The sequence below is a fragment of the Saccopteryx leptura genome, chromosome 10 (assembly GCF_036850995.1).
Source record: "Saccopteryx leptura isolate mSacLep1 chromosome 10, mSacLep1_pri_phased_curated, whole genome shotgun sequence".
NCBI classification, from domain to species: Eukaryota; Metazoa; Chordata; class Mammalia; order Chiroptera; family Emballonuridae; genus Saccopteryx; species Saccopteryx leptura.
Genome location: NC_089512.1, coordinates 34,824,559 through 34,849,877, shown reverse-complemented (window position 1 = coordinate 34,849,877; position 25,319 = coordinate 34,824,559). Strand labels below are relative to the sequence as shown.

Here is a 25,319-nt window from a genome sequence, read left to right as displayed (position 1 = left end):
ACACACTTCAGTATTTCAGAAAATGTCTTCCACCAATTATCCATCCAAAGTAGAACTGAACAATATAATCATGCCTCTCATCATATTTCCCATATATCCCAGGGGTCTCAGATAGCAAAACAGATTACTGCATATAAGAAACATCTATTTTAAAATTACTAGTCCTACTTAGGACAATCAAGTTTACATTCTCAATAGCGGAAAAACAAATTCAAAAGCAGCCAGCAAGCTCTACTGCAGCCCCTTTTACCAGATACAGTAGAGATTTTTAAAACCAAAAGATACAAGAGGACAAACTGTAATCTCTAAATATCTTTTATAGCATCCTGCAGCCATGACGGGGGGGGGGGGGGGGGGGACCACAACCAAGTCAAGTCAGTACAAAGAATATCTGTGGTTGTTTCAAGAAGGTAAAATATCATTTATTCAGCGTTTTCAATGCTGTTAAAAAATAATCAGTGCTGTGTACAAAAAAGCATTAAATATTTAAATAAGACCAAAGGAATCAAGCAACACGTAAATGATAATCCAGTGTGTTCAAATCGTACAGTGAATGAACAGGTTCCACTGTCAATCTCCTAAATGATGTTTTGAAATAGAGAGGAAATCACCTTATCCTATTTCGTTAATTCAGAATTGGGTCTTTCTTTTCCTGAACTAATAACCAATGGGTTTTTTCCCCCAAAGCTGAGTTTAATTCAAAAACACACACACACGTTTTCTTTCTTATGAACGAATCCAGTTACATACCGTATCAAGGCTCGCAAATACACAGCGAGCCTTGATACGGTATGTAACTTCCCCATTTTCACTTCCTCTTTAGTTATTACTTTCCCCCCATTTCCATTTCCTCTTTAGTGATTACTTTCAAAGAGCTATTTAAACAAACATAGATGCTATCTGAAACGAAAACTTCCCTTCCGTTCCCCGAGCTCTAAAGGTTTGTCAGGAAAGCAGAATCAAGCTCAGTCACGTCCGAGAACCTTAATTTCCGACATGCCCAATGTTGCCAAAATAAAACCCAGAAAGCCTAAGAATTCTTTGAACACTTCACCATTAAAAGAAAAAACAAAATCAGGAAAATAAAGAAGCAGGGAAAGAAAGGCAACTTAAAAGCAATCCACCACACCCTCAACTCCGCGTTTGCAACCCGTCTGCCAGGGGCCTTTACCTTCATTTTCCATTGAAACCGCACTTGGTTGGTGGCTACAAAGTCTTTAGTGTCAGCCACGGCCACACTGGGAATAGACAGAGGAGGAAGACAAGGAAGAGAAGCCCCCGGAATCCCAGGCTGTCACCCCCGCTCCCGGCCACGCGTCCCACGGCTGCTCCCACCACCCCTAGCAGCAGCATCTGCAAGAAAAACCAGGAGAAGCGGCGCTGACGCGAGAAAGGACGGGGAGTCCCCAGACCCCGCGCCCACCCCCTGGGTCACCCGCAACGCCCCCAACTCAAGCTGGCAGGGCGGCGCCCAAAAGACACCCCACCCAACCAGGGTAGTCCCGGACGCCCCCTCCCTCAAGCCCTGGAAGTTTCTGGAAAAGGGTAGCGCTGGTGCATTCCCAACGCCCCAGACCCCCTTCCTTCGGACAGCGGGAGACTCACCCGCGGGGCTCGCCGGGGCGCCCCGCGCGCCTCGGGCAGAGGATCGGCTCGCCGATCGGCGGCGCAGCGCGGGAGCCTGCTCCCGGCGTGAGGAAAGAGCGACGGGAGAGCGGGCGGGCGGGGAGGGAGGGGAAAGGAAGAGGAGGTGAGGGGCCCGTCACGGTCGGCCCGGCCAGCTCGGCGCGGCCGCGCTGCTCTGCTCCCGCCTCCGCCTCCTGCGCTCCGCCCCTCCCCGCCGCCTGCCGCCCGCCCGCCCGCCCGCCGCCCCGGCGCGCCCCGCACTCCCGGGCCCGCCGAGGACCGAGCTTTGTCGCTACTACTTCCGCTGCAAGAGGCGCGCGCGCACGCGCACTCGCAGGCACAGGCGGAGACGACGGAAGTGAAGTGAAGACCGAGCTGCCCGCCCGGAGAGGTCTCTGGTTGGGTGCGTGCAGTCTGGTTAGGAGGGCGCGCGGGCAGTCTGCCGGCTCCTCGCGGACCCCCAGGCCCCGTGCCCGCCTGTCTCTACGCACCCGCTGGGCATGAGGGTCGGAGACCCGCCCGCTTCCCCGCGCTGTCCACGCCCTCTCCAAAGGCAACAGCGGGGTCGGGGCTGGCGGGCAGGCGGTCATGGTCGCGGTCCCCGAGGTTTTTGAGCGCCCCAACAGAGGCGACCGGGGAAGACCCCACCGTCGGGGTGGCCGTCACAATCTCGGCAGGCGACGCGAGGATCGCCGAGGGAAGGGGCGAATGCAGGGAAGCATTGGTGTTCTTATTGGGACCTCGCACCCTCACTTGCAGACCCCGGTTGCGGCTGCTTGGCTCTAACTGCAGGTGCAGGTGATCGTGGGGCGACTTCCCAAAATTCTATCCCGAATAGAGGCCGGCTTCGTTGTCCGTGTGTAATAGGAGGGCAGAGATCAGCCTCAGAGAGCTCAAAGGAGAATTCAGCTTTTTTCATTGGAACAACTAGAAACCGAGCGTCCAGAGATGGAAGCTGAAGAAAGGGCATTACCCTCGGCCACTGGCTATTTCCTTTGCCACTTGAAACTTTCACTTGCTCAGCACCTAATCCCAGTAAGTGATTTTTGATGGACGTTGATTTTAAAAAAGCCTTCGTAAGCCAGGCACCGGAAAGCGAACCAAAGTCCTCTACCCACCCAGAGCCACTAGAGGGCAGGGCTACACCTGCTGAGTATGAGCGCATCTTCCAAAGAACTAGACCTCAAAGGACAAAGCCCTCTTTTATATACTAGAGGTCTTTTTCTCCATCAACATTTTATACCCACTTTTTCTTTAAATTGGTCCTTATCTCAGGCCCTGTAACATATTCCAGTGTACTCTCTGACCACATGTTCAATGTCCAAATAAGCAGATGGACCAGGTTGCCTCTTTTCTTACGTTTTGTCCCAAGTAAGTGGTACTAGTCTAGAATCAAAAATTCTGGACTTTACTTTTCTTTTAGGAAACATTGAGATTTTATTCAGCGAGGTCACTTAAATTTCAGAAGTGAAACCACAAAAATTGGAATGAAGCAGATTTCTAGTCTTGAGTTACTCTACGACCTACTCTTGGCTTGTGAAATTTTTGTATACCTTGTGTTACAAGCCTTTGATTTTGTACAGTGAATGTGCTATCCCTTGCTCAATGTTGTAATCTGTTTTTAATGATTATTAGTTACTATACTTGTTAAACCTTTTTTTATAATTTTTTTTAAAGATTTTATTTATTCAATTTTCAGAGAGGAGAGAGAGAGAGAGAGAGAGAGAGAGAGAGAAAGGGGAGGAGCAGGAAGCATCAACTCCCATACGTGCCTTGACCAGGCAAGCCCAGGGTATCGAACAGGTGACCTCAGCATTCCAGGTCGATGCTTTATCCCACTGCGCCACCACAGGTTAGGCTACTTGTTAAACCTTTGACAGTACAACACCACATTAAAGACATAAAACATCTAAAGTAGGAAATGTACATGATATAGACATCTGATATTAACATGATCTTACAAAACAGTAATTTTGCTGTATAGAATTTGCTATTGGATTGCTTCAGTCAGTTCAAAGATTTTAAGGTAACTTTTCAGAATTATCTTTTGTGTACTGTAGTACTCCAGCATTAACACTGAATTCATAATTAACTCCCCCTAAGATTTATTACTCTATGACTGAAATAGCTTTCACTGGAATTTTACTTTTTGATTGCCTAACTTGTGAGAGCAGTTGCTCCTATTGCTAAGACAAAAAGAGAAACTGCATAAAATCACCTTTGTCCAGAAGAACTGTTAATGTACATCGTTCTTAATCCACTGTCAGTCATCTCACAAATTCCTAGGCCTGGAAGCAGCAAGAAGCTAAATGATAGCTGGTTCATCCCCTTAGCTGATCCCTGAGCTTTATCAATCCACCTCTAAGACTAACCGTCTATGTTATACCCGTAAACCTCCTCACCCACACTAGCCAACATCAGAAGCACCAAATTTGACTTCCTATGTGTATAAAGGATAGTATTCAACATTCAAACCAGCCTGACCAGGCAGTGGCACAGTGGGTAGAGTGTCAGTTCTGGGACGCAGAGGACCCAGGTTCGAAACCTTGAGGTCCTTGGCTTGAGCGCTGGGTGGGGACCCCCAGCTTGAGCAAGGGGTCACTGGCTTGAGCGTGGGATCATAGACATGACCCCATGGTCACTGGCTTGAAGCCCAAGGTTGCTGGCTTGAGCTTGAGCCCAAGGTCACTGACTGGAGCAAGGAGTCAAAGGCTCAGCTGGAGTTTCCTGTTCAAGACACATATGAGAAAGCAATTAATGAAAAACTAAGGTGCTGCAACAATTGATGCTCTCATCTCTCTCCCTTCCTGTCTGTTCCTATCTGTCTCTAGTTTAAAAAAAAAAAATTCAAACTGGAACAGTAGAGAATGCTTGGGCCACAAACCAGTAATCTTTCTCTCATCATTACCTCCTCTGACTATCTGGCATTCTATGAGACTTTTATGTAGCAATTCCCACCTTTCAGCTCAGAGAGACTAAAGTATATGTACATTGCACTCCATTACATGAATATACAAACGTGTATAGACACATTCATACATATACGTACATATATGTGTATACAAATATATATATTGTGAGATTTTTATATAATAGAGGCATAATTGCCCTTCTTTTCCTCTAAAGATTGCTGTGAGGACCTGATAGTGAAGACAGGTTGTGAATTAAAACCACTATAAAAGGTAAGATTATTATACAGGAAAACAAGCAAAAGCATGGATTGTTAGCTAACTGGAATGAGATTGATGGCAATGAAATGTATTTTGCTCAAGTTGTCTCTTGATTCTTTAGAATTCAATGCTTCAAAAATCTTTTCTACTCTCATTTTATTCTAAATAGTTTTCAAAAGTAAATATATTTGATGCAAAAAAACAAAGTCACATGAGCAAAAGCAGGGCAGTTTTCCAAGTAACTACTTGGAAGAACTATAAGGTCTACTGGAAAGTTCTGTCCGTTTTTGGAACAAAACAAAATACAAATTTTTCTTACTGTCAATAAGCTTTATTAAATAATATAATTGCCATTATTATTATTAATGATTTCTTGCTAGCGTGAGGGCAATTTGTATATCCCATTTTTGAAAAATGTTTTATCTTTTGATGCGAAAAATTGAACCAGTGCTTGTTTGATATCTTCTTCATTTTTGAATTTTTTGCCCTTCAAAAAATTTTGTAAGGACAAAAACAAGTGATAGTCGGAGGGTGCTAAGTCCGGGGAATATGGTGGATGCGACAGACATGCTTCTGTAGCATTTCTTCCTTGTTGAAATTCATAAAAATTACAGTGGCGTAAATGAACTTTATCAGTAGCCATGGGTACACTATCACTTCACACATAAGACTAGCGTGAATCAACTTTGTTTTAGTTAATTTGCTACGTCAGTATGTATACATAAAGTGATAAAAATAGGCACACATGCGCCAAATAAACAGGTGCTTACATGTTGAAACTTGCTGTGATAGAAACAGACAGAACTTTCCAGTAGACCTTACATTTATTACAAATAGGGAAGACTGAAGAAGAATGAACGTGATACTCTAATTTTATACTATGCCGTTACACAAAGGATATGAGGCATCTTTGTTTTTATATCAAATTTAATAGCCAGCATTTTTTAATAAAATTTGATGATTAAGGAATATGTGGCCCTTTAAGATTTAAAAATGAACTTGGAGAAAGTTATTTTAAATCTTTGCTTAGTATTTTATTTTAAAGGCTGTTTTAACATTAACTATTGAAGGTTACTAGTTAAGGAATTTTACCTAGCTGCTGGAAAAAAGGTTTTCCTTTTTTAAAGCTGGATATTTTAAGCATGTGAAGACCAACACATTACTTTTATAAACTAACCTAATTCAACAGAACAACAGAAGTATTTTTTGTATAGAGTAAAAGACATGCTAAGGGTCAATTTTGGGGAAATACAGTCATATTGCAAGGAGTGTTACATGAAATGACTGTCTAACAACCACCTGTCAGAATTGCTATAGCTGCTTGGTTCTATGTCTTAGCAGTTTTGGAAGAATAAAAATTGGAAGCAAGAAATAAAATCAGATGGACTAAAAAAAGGAAATACCTGTGTTTGGTTGACTTGAACATATATGATACCCAAATACTTTACAAATATTTTATCAGCCCACTAAATTCAGTAGCTTCAAAACTTGCTAACATTCTAAACATTAAATATTTGATGAAACTGAACAAAAGAAAGAAGAGAATTTAAAGTATGCTCTTTTAATATTTATCTTTAAAGAAGTTCATTCTAAGTATGACTCAGTTTCCCCATTCAACTGGTCCTGAGCCTGTGGAGATATTTGGGATATTTGGTATGTACTACTAATTCTGGGTTGGAGATGATGCTAGGTGGGGGTGCAGATAAGGATAAAAAAGGGAAGAAGGAAGAACAAAGTGAGTGTGAGTCTCATACCCAAGAGTTAACTCGGGACTTCTTTATTTCCATGGAAAATTGACATAGAATATTCCATATTACATACTCTCCAAGATTTGTTTTGAGATAAAAATGTTTCCATTTAAATATTTGACTAAAAGAAATTCTGTCTAGTTCCCAAACTAGCATAATTCATCGCTGACCCCAAAACATTTGGTCTATAGTAAATATGTAATAAAAACCTGTTCAATAAAGGAATAATCTGGAAAATGGCCATCATAAATAAATATTTGCTGTTGAATGAATAAACATAATTCCGCCTTTGCTACTTGCTTTCTGTGACACGACTAAAACATGAGCTTCTACTTTCCTGTAATGCAAAGAAAAATTAAGAAATTTTCAAAAGTTTGAAATGAATTCACATCTCCAAGCCACAAAGAAGTTGTTAGCTAGGAAACTTGATCTGAGCAGGAAAAAGCACTAATCATTTCAAGAAGTATTAAATATTGAACATTGGGAAATATTTTTGATCTTTCTTTACTCTGCTGCACACTGGGGTCTGAAAGAGTTTTGGAAATGACTGCATTTCTTCAGACCTCCAAAATGATACATCTTTCCCTGAAGTTTTCTACCCTACCATTTTCTAGAAGTCAAATAGTTTTTGCAAAGCTTGCATCTTTGCCTGAGTTGTCCCATGTCCTTCCAGGCCTCCTGCAGAAATCATCTCTCTCTACTGTGTTTCCTACTGTGAGAACAAATAAGAAAGAAAAAAAGCACAAAAAATGTTATTATGGTCATAAATTAGAGAGAGAGAGAGAGCCACAGCTCAGAAATTGCCTGAGGCTTTATGGAGATCCTCAAGCTTAGCTCTGCACAATCATGCAGACAAACTGTACTCCCATTGAGCGTACTATCAAAATTAGGGAATCCACACTAAAGATGGTTTGCAAGATAGATGATAGAGAAGAGGAATTACAAACTGGTATCCAAGAGTTTTTGCAACACAAATTGTTAAACCTTTAGGTTACAAACTTCATCACTACAAATATAGATCAGATGGAAAACTAGGTTAATATTTCTAGTTATACCTTCAGGCAACTTTATTTTTGCTTTCTTGGTTCTAAAAGGCATTTTTTATGTAGCCTACTTCAGAAGATATTAAAAGTAATTTAATGTGCCAAATATCATATATGAAGGATTAGGACATGGGGAATCTGGAAAGAAGAAAAACAAAAAGCTTTCTATAGGCCAGGAACAAATAAGCTGAAGTACAAATTTGGAGTCTGAACTGGTCCAACCATTCCCCAGTTCAAACAGTTGAATGCAAAACTTATTTTCTAAGAAACTGCTACATCAACTACTAGGAATATTGCAATTCTAAGTGAACAGTAATCCCACTCTAGAATGTTTAACAGGAAGCTGACAAACTAGAAATGGCCATTAGGCCCTATGAGGAGAATAAAAGGAACTTATATTCCAAATATAAAGTACATCTGGTAATGAACATTACCAATGTTCATTACTCAAATAGCTATTCCCCTCCAGGACAATTAGTTTAAGTTAGTGTTTTTTAAAGTGTGACCCCCCACTACCAGCAGCCTCAGCATCACTTGGGAACATATTAGGAATGCAAATTCTGGCCCTGGCTGGTGGCTCAGTGGATAAAGCATTGGCCCAGAGTATGGATGTCCTGGGTTTGATTGCTGGTCAGGGCATACAGAAGAAGTGACCATCTGCTTCTCCTCCCCTCCCTTACCTCCTTTTCCTGCTCCTGCAGCCAGTGGCTCTATTGGTTCAAGCATGGCCTCAAGTGCTAAGGATAGCTATGTTGGAGCACATCAGCCTCAGGCACTAAAACTAGCTTGGAACTCAAGCATCAGCCCAAGATAGGGTTGCCAGGTAGATCTCAGTCAGGGTACATGCAGGAGTCTGCCTCACTATCTCCTCTCTTATCACCGAAAAAAAAAAAGAAAGAAAGAAAGAAAGAAAGAAATGCAAATTCTTAGATCCCACCCAGAACTACTGAGTTAAAATCTGAGAGTTGCACTCAGCAATCTGTGATTTTTTTATTTTATTTTAGAGAGCGAGGAAGCCAGGGGGAGGAATATTGACTTGTAGTTCTACTTATTTATGCATTCATTGGTTGATTCTTATATATGCAATCACAGGAGATCAAACCTGCAACCTTGGCATATTGGGCAACTCTGACCAAATGAGCTCTCTGGCCAGGGCAGCAATCTGTGATTTAATAAGACTTCTTCCCCTTACCTATGGTGGTACAGTGAATAAAGCATAAACCTGGAACACTGGGGTCACCGGTTCCGAACCCTGGGCTTGCTCAGTCAAGACACATATGACAAGCAATCAGTAGATAACTAAAGTGAAGCAACTATGAGTTGGTACTTCTTGCTCCACCCACCTCTCTCTTCTCTCTGTAAAATCAATAAATAAAATCTTTAAAAAAAAAAGACTTCCTCACAATTCTGAATGGTTGGAAGTGCTGTAGCCACCTTATTACCTTCCTTTTTCCTTGTCCTCATGGACTAGTCAATTCTAAGGTTGACAAAGTAGTGATGACAAGAAGCCAAGTCTCTTAATATATAATTAAGCTGACAAATCAGCCAACCCTGGAGCCTGTCCTACCACATTAATGTGAGATAATAAACAAATTATATTTTCTGTTACTTGAAGCTAGAAACATTCAAATTGATAGAGTCCTAAATGAGAAAAAAAAATAGTGTACTTTAAATAGATTAAAATGTTGGTTGATACTTTGGCTGACCCCATAAAAGTTAAAAGAATTCAATGTAATATAATATTCAAATGATAAAACATTAAATAATATACTTAAAATGCTAAAAGCAGTGTCAATCAATGGGAAGTTACAGAGTAAGATTTAAGTCAAGGCCCTAGCTGTTTTGCTTAGTGGTTAGAGTGTGGGCCCAGCATGCAGACATCCCAGGTTCAACCCTTGGTGAGGGCACACATGAGAAGCGACCATCTGCTTCTCTTACCCTCCCTCTTCCCCTTCTCTTTCTCTTCCCCTCTTAAAGCCAGTGGCTCGATTGGTTCGAACATCAGCCCCAAAGGGAGGGGGCGCTGGGTGGATCTTGGCTGGGGCACTTGTGAGAATCTGTCTATTTCCCCTCCTCTCACTTAAAAAAAAAGAGATTTAAATGAAAAAGACTGAACACAAGGGAATCTTTATTAAGTGATTTCCTTATTAGCATATAAAGTAAAAAATTTGCTGATTTCAGAAGCTCCTTTGACAAGTTTTTTTATATTACCAGTTAATAGTATTTTTAAATTATGTAACTGCAATTTATCCTTTTTATTCTTTTTTTTTTAGATTTTTACTTATTCTTTTATTATTATTATTATTATTATTAGAGAGAGAGAGAGAGAGAGAGAGAGAGAACAGGGGGAGGAGCTGGAAGCTTCAACTCCCATATGTGCCTTGACCAGGCAAGCCCAGGGTTTTGAACCAGTGACCTCAGCATTCCAGGTCAATGCTTTATCCAGTGCGCCACCACAGGTCAGGCTTCTTTTTTCCAAGTGAGAAGAGGGGAGATAGAGAGACTCCTGCATGTACCCCAACCAGAAACCAACCAGTAACCCCAGTCTGGGGCCGATGCCCTGCCCATCTGAGGCCATCCTCACAACTGAGCTATTTTTAGCACCTGAGGCAGAGGCTCCATGGACCATCCTTAGTACCTGGGCCGATGCTCAAACCAATCAAGCCATGGCTGTGGAAAGGGAAGAGAGATAGAGAGAAGGGGGAGAGGGAGGGTGGAGAAGCAGATGATTACTTCCCCTGTGTGCCCTGACCCGGAATAAAACCTGGGACATTCACATGCTGGGCCGATGCTCTACCACTGACCCAACTGGCCAGAACAATTTATTCTTAAAAACTAGTGAGATTTGAGAAATTTTACTTTCTTATGTAGTTGTGTGCTCTGGTGTCAGGCTTTTTCTTGTTTAGATTCTACTATGAGATTGCTAAAATAAAATTAGGTTGACACCTTTCTAAAGTACAACATAGTCATTTTTCAATAAACATGAAAATATTTATTGTTTTGAGGTTTGCACATTAACTTGTTTCTATTTTCTTAGAGCAGTTAAAGATCTATGACATTTTTTAAAAACTACATATATTCTTCCATGGTTTTAGTAATTAAATCACTCATTTTAACCTTGGAAAAGTAAAGATGCCAACACTGCACATTTGATTCAAGAAATTAAATTACTTTTAGAAAAATGAGAATCAATTTTAACTGAATAGCCACCCAAAACACATTTGTTTAGGGTTTTTTAGTTAAGATAACACTTCCATGTACATAGTAAAATTTAATCCTCAAAACTCTGTGAGATAAATAGACTAGATCTTGTTAGTTGCTTTTTATAACAGACAAAGCTGAGACTCACACAGGTGGTGAAGCTCCTTGCATTAAGAATTTCTCACTAGTCAATGTCAAAGCCAGAAGTCAAATATCCATATTGGTTTTAATTCCTTTAATGCTTCCACAATGACCATTAAAAACATATATAAGAAGCTGCCTTGTTTATTACATTATCTTTTATAATTTATCATTTTGCTTTATTAAATAATTTCTTGCATCTTTTAACTCAGTGGAACACTGTAACCTTGGTAGCCATTAATTCCTGAGTCTGGACTATCTGCCTCATTGCTCATTTGATGACATTCAAGAATGTGTTAAAAATGACTTGATTTTAAAACATCCTCGCTCATTGTCTATATCTATTCACTTGTTCTTATTTAACTTTTGGAAACCATCACTGGGGAAATCATGTTCCAAGCAAAAGCTATTCTAAAATCCCTTGGGTTGATCTTCTCAGAGTTCAAAATTATTGCTAAAATGGAAGTGCAATCTTATGAGTGAATAATCACAGGCATTTTAAAGAGCTTATTCAGTAGTTAATTGAGACATGTTTAATAACATGTTATTGAAAAATCAACAGAATACCTATTAAACATATGTTCTAAGGATCTAGAAGTCACTAAACAGTATTTAGGAATACTGATTTCATCATTCCAAGTGGTAAATATGGGGACTGTGAGTCTTTATGATTATATTTATATATTTAACCAGAGTATGGACAAGGAAAAAAAATGAGAGATTTTTATTTTTAATGCTAAGATCTTAAAATGGCTTTAGATAGCTTTGAGGATAAAACAAACTTTACACCTTTTTTATATTCCATAATTTAAATCAACAATTAAAATTCTCAGTTACCATATCTGTCTAATCAGTAAACAGCTATAAAAGAAGAAGTTAAAGTCATAAGAACATATTTTAAATTATATTCTTATAGCAAAGACATGTGGTATATAAAGCTGAAAGCAACAAATGAACAAACACGACAAACAAATGCGCACAGACACACAACATTGTGGTGGTTACCAGAGGGAAAAGGTGGGTAAAGGGGATACAGAGGGGAGGAAAGAGGTCAAGTATATAGTGATGGAAGGAGACTTGACTTTGGGTGGTAAAAACACAATGCAATATCCAGACGATGTGTTGTAGAATTGTACCCTTTAAACTTATATAATTTTATTAAGCCATGTTACCCCAATAAATTTAATTTAAAAATTTTAAAGGAAGTCTGTGAAGCTGGAAATTATCATCACTATCCATACTCCCGGCTTCCACAATGACTCTCCATGGCCGACATGCTGTTCTTGAGAAGGAACAGTGACCCCATCAGCTTTGAATTTGAAAATGTGCTTCATCAAATGATCTACATCACTGGTTCTCAGACTGTGGTCCCTACCACCAGAGGGCTTTTCAGAACTGCAAATTCTGGGGCCTCACCTGAAACCTATTAAATTAGCAACCCTGGGAGTAGGAATACCTCAATTTATTGTGCTCCACACTTAGTATGCTTCACAGATGTGTACTTTTCAGTAATTGAAGGCAAGACCCTCCTCCAATGAAAAAAAAATACTACAACTTACATTATTGCAGTGGTCTGGAAACAAACCCGCAATTATCTCCAAAATATGCTCAAAAGTTTAGTCCTTCAGGTGATTCCAATGCATGCTAAAGTTTGAGCACTGATTTACAAGAAACATAAAACTCGGATGTAAAAATATGTTGATCTAAATTTCTTTTAGTATTATTAAGAGAGAGGCTGGGAGGCAGAGACAGACTCCTGCATGTGCCCTGACCAGGATCCACCTGGCAAGCTCCCTACCAGGTGATGCCCTGCCTGTCTGGGCCGCTGCTCCATTGCTCAGCAACCGAGCCATTTTAGCACCTGAGGTAAGGCCATGGAGTCATCCTCCGCACCCGGGGCCAACTCTGCTCAAACCATTCCAGCCATGGCTGTAAGAAGGGAAGAGAGACAGAGAGAGAGAGAGAGAGACAGAGAGAGAGAGAGAGAGACAGAGAGAGAGAGACAGAGAGAGACAGAGAGAGAGATGGGGGAAGATGTGGAGAAGCAGATGGTTGCTTGTTCTATGTGCCCTGACCTAGAATTGCACCCAGGACTCCCACATGCCTGGCCGATGCTCTACTGGTGAGCCAACTGGCCAGGGCCTAAAAATATTTCTAATAGTCCTCAATTCTAAAGAAGAGAATGAGGGTGTATATAGGGTGGTGCAAAAGTAGGTTTATAGTTGTTCCTATGGAAAATAATACAGTAGTTATAATAATAAGTAATAATACAAGAATAAAATGTGTTTTGTGCACTCAAAACTATAAACATATTTTTACCCCACATTGTATTAGCATTTTAAATCTCTAGCATTCTTAAATCATATAGGGCTTTGAACTGCTTTGAGTGAATACCTGTTGGCCTAAAACCAGTTATTTTAAAAGGCCAGAGGAAAGAGCATGAAGGCCATAAAGAGATCATGTTTCTCTCCTTTTAAGTAACTCTGTGCATCATAGCAGCATAGCCATGATACAGTGGAGAACAAAAGTTAGAGGGCAATGCAATGGCAATGGAGTTACAGTTGTGTTCTCAGCTATGAAGTCAGGCTTTGTTTTCCTATTCCAGGTCAGGACCTTTGGAACAATGCTTCTTTGAACAAGTGTATCATGCTTTTGCAGCAACAGTTAGATGAAAGAAGTGGGGGAAGGCTTCATAAATAGAAAAAAAACCATTCTCTTGAAACAGTATATTCCTAAGAGAAATCGTTTCATCCCCTCCCCCCCCAGAAAGCTACTTAACATTTAAGAAGCTACAAAAAAAAATTTAAGTACATTGTACAGAAATTATATGTTGAAGACAGAGCAAAAGGAGAGTTTGTCAACACTAGTGACAGGGTTTTACACTATATAATCACTTTAAACAATTTGATTATGAACTATGCACTCATTATATAAGACCAAAATATTTCTACAATGTGATTTATTTGTTTTGAGAGGTACTTACAGGCCATCATCAAGTTTAGTGGCAAATATTATAATAGGGTTAATGGTACAGGACACAATAATAAGGACTATTTATATTTTAGGACAGTTATTCATAGAACAAAGAAAGAAGACTAAGAGGAGTCGAGAGTCTCTAAGAGGACATACTTGAGAAAGCTAGGTATTTGAATACATTACCAATGAGCAAAATTCAGCAAAGAAATCCAAGACAAAGGTGGTTTTATCCAGAGACAACTTACAGTAACTATAATGGCAAATAACAGATGAGTTTGCAAAAGCTTGAATACATCTTAATAAATTTTTAAAGACTTTCTTTAGTGCTGCTATAATTTTTCTACTGTGTAGCCTTTAAGAGCAATAACATGCTCTTTCTCTATGTGTGCTTACTGGCTTGCTTAAAAGGGCACTAAGTGATGCATTTAATATTAATTAGATCAACACAGGAGTTTTGAGATCTGTTGTATTAGCAAGTAATCCCATTGTAAATAATAAGTCTTTTGCAAATATGAACGAGGTTGGGCACCTTTCAGTTTTAGCAGTACCAGAACATCTTCATCTCTATAGCGCTATTTCCTATAGAATGAGATTCACAGAAGGAACATCGTCTACTTCTTTCAGTGAGGTCAGGTGCTCAAGCTGCTCAGTAGGGGACCTCATACACCATTACTTTTAAAGCCATTCTATGGCATGGGCTCTTGCATATTATAATGTAACACCATTTTTGTTGTTGTTGTTATACCTTTCCTCCAGAGCTGGATTTTTTTTTGGAAACCAGTGAAGTTTTAAGTTTTAGGGCCCTCATTTGTAGAGGCCTCTTTTATGTTCCTGAAAAAGACTTCGGCAATGTTCTCATGGTCTTATGTTTGGTAAAATCGGTGAAAGATATTTGAACTACCATCAATTTTAGAATACTCATTTTGCTAACTTTTTCTCCTTTTACAATTATCCTATCAGGTAGCATTAGAGCAACCATGGACAAATTTTGGATCTGTCTTAAAGAAGTTGAGGAGAGGATACATTTAGATTTTGTTTAGATTTAGTGGGGTGTATAAATGTGACTTGTACTCATGTGTGTATGGTTAAGTTACTGTCAGCTGTCCTACTAGAGAAAGGACATCCAGGAATACCCCTACCACTTTGTGTACTAATCACAGGGCCTGAAAACCTTATATAAATGTGTCCAGTGGTGCCTAGCATCTGAAGTACATGGAATGGTAAAGGAAAAACAAAGCCAGAAGCGAGTCTATGAAACTTTTCTTGACTCTAAAAAACATATACATATACAAATTAACTATGCTAGAGGAGTATCTGGGTTATCTTTCGATTATCTCTTTGGAGGATATTAGAAAACCATTGTCATGTGAAGTGGCGATTAAAGACTGGAATACAAAAAACGTAGGAATGAAACATCTTAGGGGACATCAGTTAATTAATAAAAGTACTTATGTTTCTAGATTTTGTGATGTTTGTTGTATTTGTCACCCCAATTTGTAATTTGTTGTGATTTCCTATTGCACTCTAAGTAAATATTCACTTTGTATCTAACTTAATATTTACAATTTTAGATTCTTTGTCTTAAAAGAAGTTCCCCCAAATTGAATGACGTTGAAACCTCTCCAAAATGTAGATCTGCACCTAAAAGGACTTAAGGTGTCTCTCCTGCACAGTAGTTATGGTGATTTAACTTTCAACCTTCTTATTCTCAATAAATAAAAGAAAATCTAATATCAAGGAAAGAAGGAAGGAAAGAAGGAAGGGAAAGAAGGGAAGAAATGGACCTTGTTAATGGAAGGTGTTTTGTATGAGGCAGTGAATTAGGTCTTGAAGTCAGGAAGGCAAATCTGGAGCTAAACTGCTGCCATCACTTACAAGCTAGGCACCAAGTTCTCTCACCTCTTTAAACCTCAGTTCATTCATCCACAAAATGGATATAATACGACCAATTCTGTAGGGCTATTATGAAGATTAAATGGCAAATGTAAAGAACGTTGCCAAGCACCTAGCACAGATAAGGCATTTACTAAAAATTTTAGATTCCTTACTTTTGAATGCATAATCCAAATTGTATTTCTTAAAATACCCTTACTCATATGCTGCCTTTAGGATGAACAGGAAAGCTATCATTCCAGCATTTTTTCTGCTCCTTTCACAGTAAGTTAGGAGCAGCGCAGCATACGTGGAAAGCTTTTTCTGTTAAGGCATGGAACTGTCTGTACCAGGTGAGAAAATATGTCATCTTCCATTCTGAGCAAAAGTTAGCAAATGAAATATTGCCGAGGGACCGTGTAAGAAGTGGAAGAGGGTAGTAAATGTAAGAATCTGCATAAAAAGGTACACCGGTTCATCAAAGAAAGGAATTTTATGTTTGAGTTACTATGCTGATTTCAAAGACAAAGGTTTAGGTGTCATATATTTACTGACTCTTGGGTTTCAAAGACATCTGAGCACAGTAGAATAGGAAAGTTTAGAAGCAGATAACAGGATTAGAAATAGCTCAGAAGTCAACTCAGGGTTCAGGTGTCTCCCAGGCATGGGTAATACTCCATAGCTGTGATAATATGGACAAGAAAGCTGGAACACTTTCAGAAGGGACCATAAAAAGAAGCAAATTGTCAACAGTAAAATGCAGGAAAAAGAGTAGAAGGCAAATAGGGGTTGATATAAAAGAAAAAATGTCATTAAAATACCACAAGATAACTTGAAATTTCTCCGTGTCTATTCACCAATGACTGCATAAGTAGACATAGCTGTTGATCCTTATGGGTACAAGTAGTACAGTGGCCAGTCAGGGTCAGAGGAGCTAGTTTCACCCGGGGCGTTCCCTGGATGTAGCTTTATTTCCTTTCCTTGATGGAAATGCTACCTGAATCTCCAAAGACATTTGTATCTGTCTTCTTTGGCCTTAGATTCCAGAGAAACATGCTCAAATTGTGGAGTGTTGACCACTAACCAGATAAAACAAATGATTTCTAACTGATGCACCTGTGCCCTCTCTTTGTCCCTAAGGTGTCTTAATTGCCCATCTTTGTATTGCCTGTTGCACTAGAATCTTGGGGTTGGAAGGAGCCTGGTAATTCATTCAAGCTTTTCTTTCATGATGCAGAAACCATCATAGCAGCATCCCTCCAGAAGGGATTGCATACCTTGCCTCTGCAAAAGGTGGCCTATTCCTTTTCCTCCCATTTTTTTAGAAAATCCATCCATATTGTTATGTCACAACCTCTCCCTGCATTCTGCCTGTCAGTTACAGTTATTTCCTCTGGAACATCCCAAGTGCACTTCCATGTTTCTTCTACAAATTAACCCTATGGGTCTTATGAAACACACAAACAATCATGTCTTAAGTATCTTTCTTACTGAGCCTAACATCCAGGATTCTTTTAAGCACTCTGTCTCTGTCTCAGGGTAGCATTCATTAGCCCTCTAATATTCCCTTTATACACACACACACACACACACACACACACACACACACACACACACACACTTCTTCCATTTCTCCCTGTTTCCCTGCTAATTTCTGACCAAAGCTTTTGTTCCAAATGTCTCTTCACTGTCCTACTTAAATTAATGTCTGCTCTTCCTTAAATCTTAATTCAATATTAAGTTCAGTAGGGCAGCCTTTGACTTTCCCACCTGGGTCTTATCTCTCATTATATATTGATACTTTGAAGGTACCTCATAACTCTCCTTTACTGTACCTATCCTAGTAGCTATTTTGTGTTTATTTGTGGGCCTATTTGAGTCCCGGTATGTTCTGTACTGGGTAGGAAGTACTGAATATGTACAAATTTGTGGAACTGGTTCTGGGTGGGGGAGGACATATGGGGAAGAGTAGCTTCCCAACAACAAATTCCACATGATTTTCTATTTAGAGACTCTATCTATCATCTATCTATCTATCTATCTATCTATCTATCTATAACTTACTTACTTTAATGAGATAAAAACTCTTAACATGTCTTAAACCAATTCAGAGTGGAATTTCTATCATTGTACCTTGAGAGGAAGGCCTGCATCAGCAATCCAAAACCTTTACATAATGTTCTAAATCTCAATGTAGTTTTTGGGGGGGCACGGGGGGCAGGGAGTGTCTTTAATTTTTATATTGTTATTCAGAAAAGGTATAAGAGACAAAATAAAGAACTAAATTTCTAAGGTTCAAATTAACTTCAAAGGTTTAACAGCCCAACTTTGAGGTTAACACTCTATTAAGAAACAAAGCAAGAAATTAAAATCCAGTGATCCTGTTGGAACGAGAAGCTTTTCTTTTTCTTTTCTTTTTTTTTTTTTTTTTTTTTTCTTTTCATATTTTCTGAAGCTGGAAACAGGGAGAGACAGTCTGACAGACTCCCGCATGCGCCCGACCGGGATCCACCCGGCACGCCCACCAAGGGCGACGCTCTGCCCACCAGGGGGCGATGCTCTGCCCATCCTGGGCGTCGCCATGTTGCGACCAGAGCCACTCTAGCGCCTGAGGCAGAGGCCACAGAGCCATCCCCAGCGCCCGGGCCATCTCTGCTCCAATGGAGCCTTGGCTGCGGGAGGGGAAGAGAGAGACAGAGAGGAAAGTGTGGCGGAGGGGTGGAGAAGCAAATGGGCGCTTCTCCTGTGTGCCCTGGCCGGGAATCGAACCCGGGTCCTCCGCACGCTAGGCCGACGCTCTACCGCTGAGCCAACCAGCCAGGGCTCGAGAAGCTTTTCTTAAGCCACTGAAGAGAAATTTTAGAACAGCCTCCAAAACAAAATGTAGCTCTAATTCTTAATGACAGTATAGTTACTGTATATGCTCCCTAACCTCCCAAAATGACTCTCCTCATTTTAGGTAGATTAACCGGAGCAGGTCTCGAGCCAGATATACCCGCTCTGCAGGGTACAGTTTCTGCCTTGTACTATAGACAGTTGAGTTCAGATCTTTCTGCTCAGTGAGAGAAGCGCACAGAGCATCCACACTATACCTGATTCATTTTTTAAAAGATTTTATTTATTAATTTTAAGAGAGGAGAGGGAGAGGGAGAGAGAGAGAAGGGGGACAACAGGAAGCAGCAGTTGCCTCTCACATGTTACTTGACCAGGCAAGTTCAGGGTTTCAAACCGGCAATCTCAGCATTCCAGGTAGAAGCCCTATCCTAAGCCATCACAGGTCAGGCTATATCTAAGTCATTTCTATATTCTCTGACCTGTAAAAACGCTCTACACACAATATATAGGGAAAAAACTGGCTTACTAATTAAAGAAATCAAGAAATTTTACAAAACAAGATGACAGGAGACATTCTTTTCTGTGCATTCAGTCCTGTCCAGGTCAACACTCATGTCTATATTTATATATATAAGGACATCAAAGGTAACATGGCTGCATATTTGGATAATAAGAATATAGAAAGATAGTGAAAATTGTGTGACTAATTTTGTTGGGAGGTATTGTACCAGTTCGAGGGGCTAATTCCAAACATATTTATATATATATTTACCCTAGATGGTAGCTTACTTGGTTAGCAAGTTGTCCCAATATGCCAAGGTTGTAGGTTCAATCCTTGGTCAGGGCAAGAATCAACCCATGAGTGCATAAGTAGGTAAAACAACAAATCAATGTTTTTCTTTCTCTCTTTCTCTCTCTAAAATCAATTAAATATCTATATGGCTATTGTACATGAATCCTGGAACCAAAGACCACTTTCCTCATTTTAAGCAGATTCACTGTTTTTGTTTTTTGGTTTTTTTTTGCGACAGAGACAGAGAGAGGGACAGATAGTGACAGACAGGAAGGGAGAGAGATAAGAAGCATCAATTCTTCATTGTGGCACCTTAGTTGTTCATTGATTGCTTTCTCATATGTGCCTTAACCAGGAAGCTACAGCAGACCAAGTGACCTCCTTGCTCAGCCAGTGACCTTGGGCTGAAGCTGGTGAGCTTTGCTCAAACCCAATGAGCCACACTCAAGCTGGTGACCTCAGGGTTTCGAACCTGGGTCCTCCACTTCTCAGTCTGACATTCCATCCACTGTGCCTCTGCCTGGTCAGGCCAGATTCACTGTTAAATAGGCAAGACAAGACAGGTCAGCTCTTAGATGGTATTTTTTATTTATAAAGATGTCTTTCTATTCAAGAGTGCAAGTCACCATCAGCAAAGATCATCCAAAATTCTTGTCTATTAAATTAGCTGTCCTGTTTGTTCTGATCAGTCATCTGTGGGACACAGGAAGAAGAGATTCAGCTTGGTGAGGCTGCTATAGGGCAGTATAAGTTGAGGGACAAGAGCTCCAAATAGCAGGCTCTCCTTTGTCTCTGTCCTTCATCACAGGGATTTATTGATTATTGACAAGTTGATCTTTAGGCGTCACCTAACCTGCTCTCTGGACTCAGTCTGTAGAGGCTTTTTCTCTTTGCTTTGGTAGCTGTATTGCCCTTTCCTACACATCTGCCAAGACTCACAGTACACATTGGAAAGAGCATTGAACTGGGAGTCCGGCAAGCCAGATTCTAATCCTAGTGCTGATACAAAAGAGGTATGTGACTTTGGGCAAATCCCTTAACCCCGACACATCCATAAAATAAATTACTCTAAAGAGTTTCCCTTAGATCTCAGCAGGCTCTTCTTATTAAAGACAGTAACCCTCTTTTCAACATCTCTTGCCCTCACCTGCATAACAGCATCTCAGCCTCTGAACTCCCCAACCTCCAGATTTATTCATTCAGTTATATAAATTTATCAGCTACTTTGTGCCTTATTCATGTTTGGCACTGGGGCTATATTAGAAAATAAAAATAATCATGTTCCCTGAATTGGGGTGAAACAAGATTTTCATTTAAAGAAGAATTTTCTGGCTGCTCTGAAGAACTTGGATTGTAGCAGAACAAGAGTGAACACAAATTGGATGCTGTTACAATGGTTCAACCTAGAGCGGATGGTATAGCAGGGTTGGTAAGTGAAGATGGAAGATTCAGTAACTATTTTACAAATGGAATTGATAGCCCTGGCTGGGCAGCTCAGTTGGTTAGAGCATTGTCCTGATATGCCAGGGTTGTGAATTCAATCCCCAGTCAGGGTGCATACAAGAGCCAACCAATGAATGCATAAGTAAGTGGAACAACAAATCAGTGTTTTTTCCTCTCTCTCTAAAATTAAAAAATAATAATAATACAAGTAAAATCGACTAGGCTTGTTAAAAAAAATTGCAAAAGGGGGATGAGGGAGAGAAAGGGAGGTGCCAACGTGCCTCCCAAGTTTCTGGTTTGAGTTTTTGTGTTGACTGATGGACAAGCTGAGGAGAAATAGGTTTGGAGAGAGAGTTCATGAGTCCTCTTTGGACACATTCAGTCTACAAAAACCACAAGACATTCAGAGGGAGATGTCTAATAGGCAATTGGATATACCTGGCTAATGTGCACTGGGGATAAATATTTGAGAGTTGTCAGAAAATGGGTGGTGTTTGACAAAAAGAGAGATAGTAGACTGTCCCATATGAATTCACAAACTGTCTTCTCTTATCATTTGGTGCTGGCACCCACGAGTAATATCTATATCAATATGGGCAGACCCTGGGTTACAAATGAGATAGGTTCTTTAGGTTTGAAAATGTTTTAAGTATTTATATGCACAGAAAAGTAAAAATAAATACTATGTAAAGACAAACATCTATCTAAGCTGCATTTAATAGGTAAATGTACCTGTTTCAAGTTACATACAAGTCCAACTTAAGAACAAACCTATAGAACCTATCTGCTTTGTAACCTGGGGACTGCCTGTAATGCAAACCCCTCAGAGAAGGATTCCTCAGGGGTTCATAGAGCACTCAGTTCTCTGGAGACCTCATTGGACTGAAGGCAGGCTACCATCTGCCCAGAAGTGGCTACTGTCTGCCCAGAAGTGGAGCAGATCCTCCCTTCCCTACTCAATGTCCCACTTGATCACCTGAGCCACAGAGAAAGCTGTTGGGATTCTAGTCCGCAAGAGAATATTGCCTACAAGTCTCGTTCATTCCCCACAAGCTCTGACATTAACATCTGATCCAGACTCCGGCTGTTTCCATCTGACCACAAGAAAATGGCCACAATTGCATTCCTTTATGAATGTGTTCTGTACACATGTCCAAGCTCCGAGAACCCATTTAGGCTGAGAGGCATCACCACCAGCACTAAAACACTATTTGAAAAATACTATTCAAACATGTTCAGCATCAAATTTTCTCAACCATCAGCACCTTCATCTAATTAATGACCTTCATCTTCTACCTAGCTAGGGACTCGGCTTTGTGAAAGGCCTGCTATAATAGAGTCTAGAGATGCAAAGGATGAGAAGTGTGTTCTCAGTCTGATAAGCAGCCTGTCCCCCCATTGATAGGCGCATTACAATAGGAAAGACAACAAAAACTACCAAACCAACCAACTCTCGGGTCAAACCTTCCTGTCTGGATGACACCAAGTGCAAGCGGGAATAACATTAAGAGAAACTTTAAATGAAAAAGCATCTGCGGACAAGATGAGAATAACAATGACCGTGACTGGGATGTGTGGGAATCCTCCAGGTCTAGTCAAGAAATGGGTAGAGACAAGAAAGGAGGTGCTCCACAGGCAATCTGCCTCTGGTGCAGGTCTCTCCCGTCTCAGCCTGTGCCAGGCACCAAGGTGGGCGCGAGGAGACAAAGAACAAAATACCACCTGCCGTCATGTATATATGGGTTGCATGATGTGAACAGGTAACCAAATGGCTGACTACATACCGCATACAGTAAGGGGCCTGATTAGAAGTAAACAGAATATCTTAGAAAGGAGGGGCTACGCTTCACTCTTCCTAGAAGAACTAGAGAAAGTTTTTTCGTGAGCTCATTGTATCTGAGTCTTGAAGGACGTGCAGGGAATCTCCAGGTGGGCAAGGTGTAATTAAAGGAAGGAATTCTAGGCTAGAGGGAAGAGCATATCTGAGTGCACAGAGGTGGAGAGACAGATGGTGTGTCTGGGATCATTTTCTCCAAATGCGTGGAACTCAACACTGGTGGGAGCCAGTGGTGCTAGATGAATTGGGAGAAGACTTTAAGGGGCATGCAGACACTACACTAAACATTACACTAAAATGAATTACTTGGAACTGAGAAAGTTGTCTATTTTTTTCATTCCCTTTGACCCTTGCCTAGGAGAATTTCTCAGCTGGCTACCAGGATTCTAATCTCTTAAAAGCTAATCTCCTACTTAACAAAATGGAGTAGGTTTCAGGCTTAGAGATTTCATAGCTAACAGTATCTAGTCAGAATTTAACATTAGTTTGCTTTGATTAATTATATTTATGCTTCTCTTGTATTTATGGCAAATGACAGTGGTGTTCCATGTATAGTAGTGATATGAAATTTTCTTTCTAACCAAATGTAAGTAGGGGTTTAAATATAAATACAGAAAAAATAGTAAGGAATATATACAGGTGGTAAATTCTTATGGTAGGAATTATGAAAGTGGTACATGACTACTGAAGTGTTGGAAATACTCTCTATAAATGTATGTCAACCTGCTATGTTGCCATCACTGGATTATTCAGAGATAAAGTATGTTAAAATGGATTCAATTTCAAACTCAGCCAAGAGAAGTTCAAATCTTTCTTTGGTCCTTTCCAGCTCAGTGACCTTGAGCAAGTCCTCCAAGTCTCACTTCCCACATCTTTATAACGAGAATCCATCTTAGAGGAATGTAAGGATTATTATTATTATTATTATTATTTTAGAAATTAAATTTAAAGCAGTAACATTGATTAATAAAAGTACAGAGGTTTCAGGCAAACATTTTTATCCCAGTTGAACTGTTGATCGCATTGTATGCCCACCACCCAAAGTCAAATCACTTCCCATCACCATTTATCTGTCCCTTTTAACTCCCCTCCCCCTGGTAAGCACTTCACTTTTATCTATGTCCATGAGTCTCAGTTTTATATCCCACCTATGTGAGGAATATAAGTATTAGAGACAGCCAGTACACAGGTCCTAAAATTATAGACATTATTAACCTCCTTTAAAACTTTCCAACAAGCTTTCCAAGGTTAGCCATGATTGACTCTGACCTAATTTCTCTTAATTTCGTGAGACATCGTGTGGGCAGAACTGTAATTGGTTTCAGAAAAAAAATCGAATATGTCATTTTTCTTTATTTCTCCATTAATTTATGGAGGAAGTTAAGAAATCAGCACGATGTGGTGTATAGAGGGTGTTATATTGAGTGGGACACTTGAAACCATGTCAACACCATAAATTAAAATTAAAAAAGAAAACTGTATGTGCAATATAGCCACATCTCCAAAAACTGATGATACAGAAGAAAGGGGAGGGAAAAAATCACTTAACCCACTGTTCACGGTTGAAGCCCCATCCTTTCAGCCCCTCCCCCTCCCCCATTGCACTCTCCTTCCCCCCACAATGAGTCCCGAAGAAGCCTGTGGATGGGACTTGGCGAGTGTGGCAGAGAGCTTCCAGCACCACGATCTGGGTCCCTGGCTTCCCACTTCAAAAGCAAGCACATGCTGAGATGGAAACCAAGAGATTTCCTTGTAATCATGACACCTTGCCTAAGCAAGAGATAAATCGGCTACTAAGCATAGCAGCCTCAGTGAGCACAGTCTGACTTTCAAGCTCATGTGAAATTATTAAAGCACAGCATAAAAGTGGTTTCCTCCCAAACAGTAGTAATGATTTTCACTTTCCAAATTATGCATCGACACTTAGGGGAAACCTGTCATTAGAGGATTTTCTGTCTGCTGACTTTTGCTTTCACTTCCTGGAAGTGTTTTAATAAGTAGGTTACCTCATTCAAATACAGGACACTGCTAATATCTCCCACGCTGTTCTGCAGTTCTCATGACAAGCATGATGCCCAAGCAATTTATGATTCCGGTCTTCAATGTGGCTATACATTTGTCCTTTACCATTGCCATACTTCTTTCTAAATGAACCACTGGATTTAATGGATCGGGTATAGCAATTTCTTCTAATTATTTGGTATCATTCAGAAAAGCAGAGATTTTTAGGAACGCTTTTTTCATAATTGTGATAGAATGATATAAATCTTGAAACAAGAAAATGAATGCATGATTTTTTATGTATGATTTTATACAAGAAGTGATCAAACATTTAGCAGTTTTTAAAAAATATTTATACTCCGACATGCTAGAGTCTACTACCAGAAATCCTAACTTTTGATTGGTTAGAAAGACTGAAACCTGCAGTAATCTATCCCCTACCTTTTACCAAAAGGATGAGTAATTACTTCTGAATGACCTTTTCAGCTCATTACTGACCTGCTTAAAGCTATCAAATTTTGTCTACAGAATGCTTTTTGTTTTGCAAATCCTGGTGATATTAACATAGCCATAAATACATACAAGAAGATAATGTATTTCCAGGGCCTGATAACTTCTCTGTGTAGAGTTAAT

At 40.1% G+C, this 25,319-nt stretch overlaps 1 protein-coding gene across 6 annotated transcripts in view; it reads right to left on the bottom strand.

Moving 5' to 3' along the window:
* Positions 1–25,319, bottom strand: part of ATP2C1 (ATPase secretory pathway Ca2+ transporting 1) — a 153,625-nt gene that overhangs the window by 127,579 nt on the left and 727 nt on the right. For 2 of the 6 annotated variants that reach the window (XM_066351275.1, XM_066351274.1), the window contains exons 1-2: positions 1,606–1,745; positions 1,172–1,353 (exon numbers count right to left, since the gene is read on the bottom strand). The exons of 2 other annotated variants lie outside the window; for them this stretch is intronic. Coding sequence is in view for 1 of the 4 variants with exons in the window: in XM_066351274.1 (XP_066207371.1) it covers positions 1,172–1,177 (6 nt within the window). In the remaining 3 variants the exon portion in view is untranslated. Of the gene's footprint in view, positions 1–1,171; positions 1,354–1,605; positions 1,932–25,319 lie in introns of those variants that run through there. 2 more of the 6 variants (XM_066351277.1, XM_066351276.1) reach the window with 2 other exon arrangements.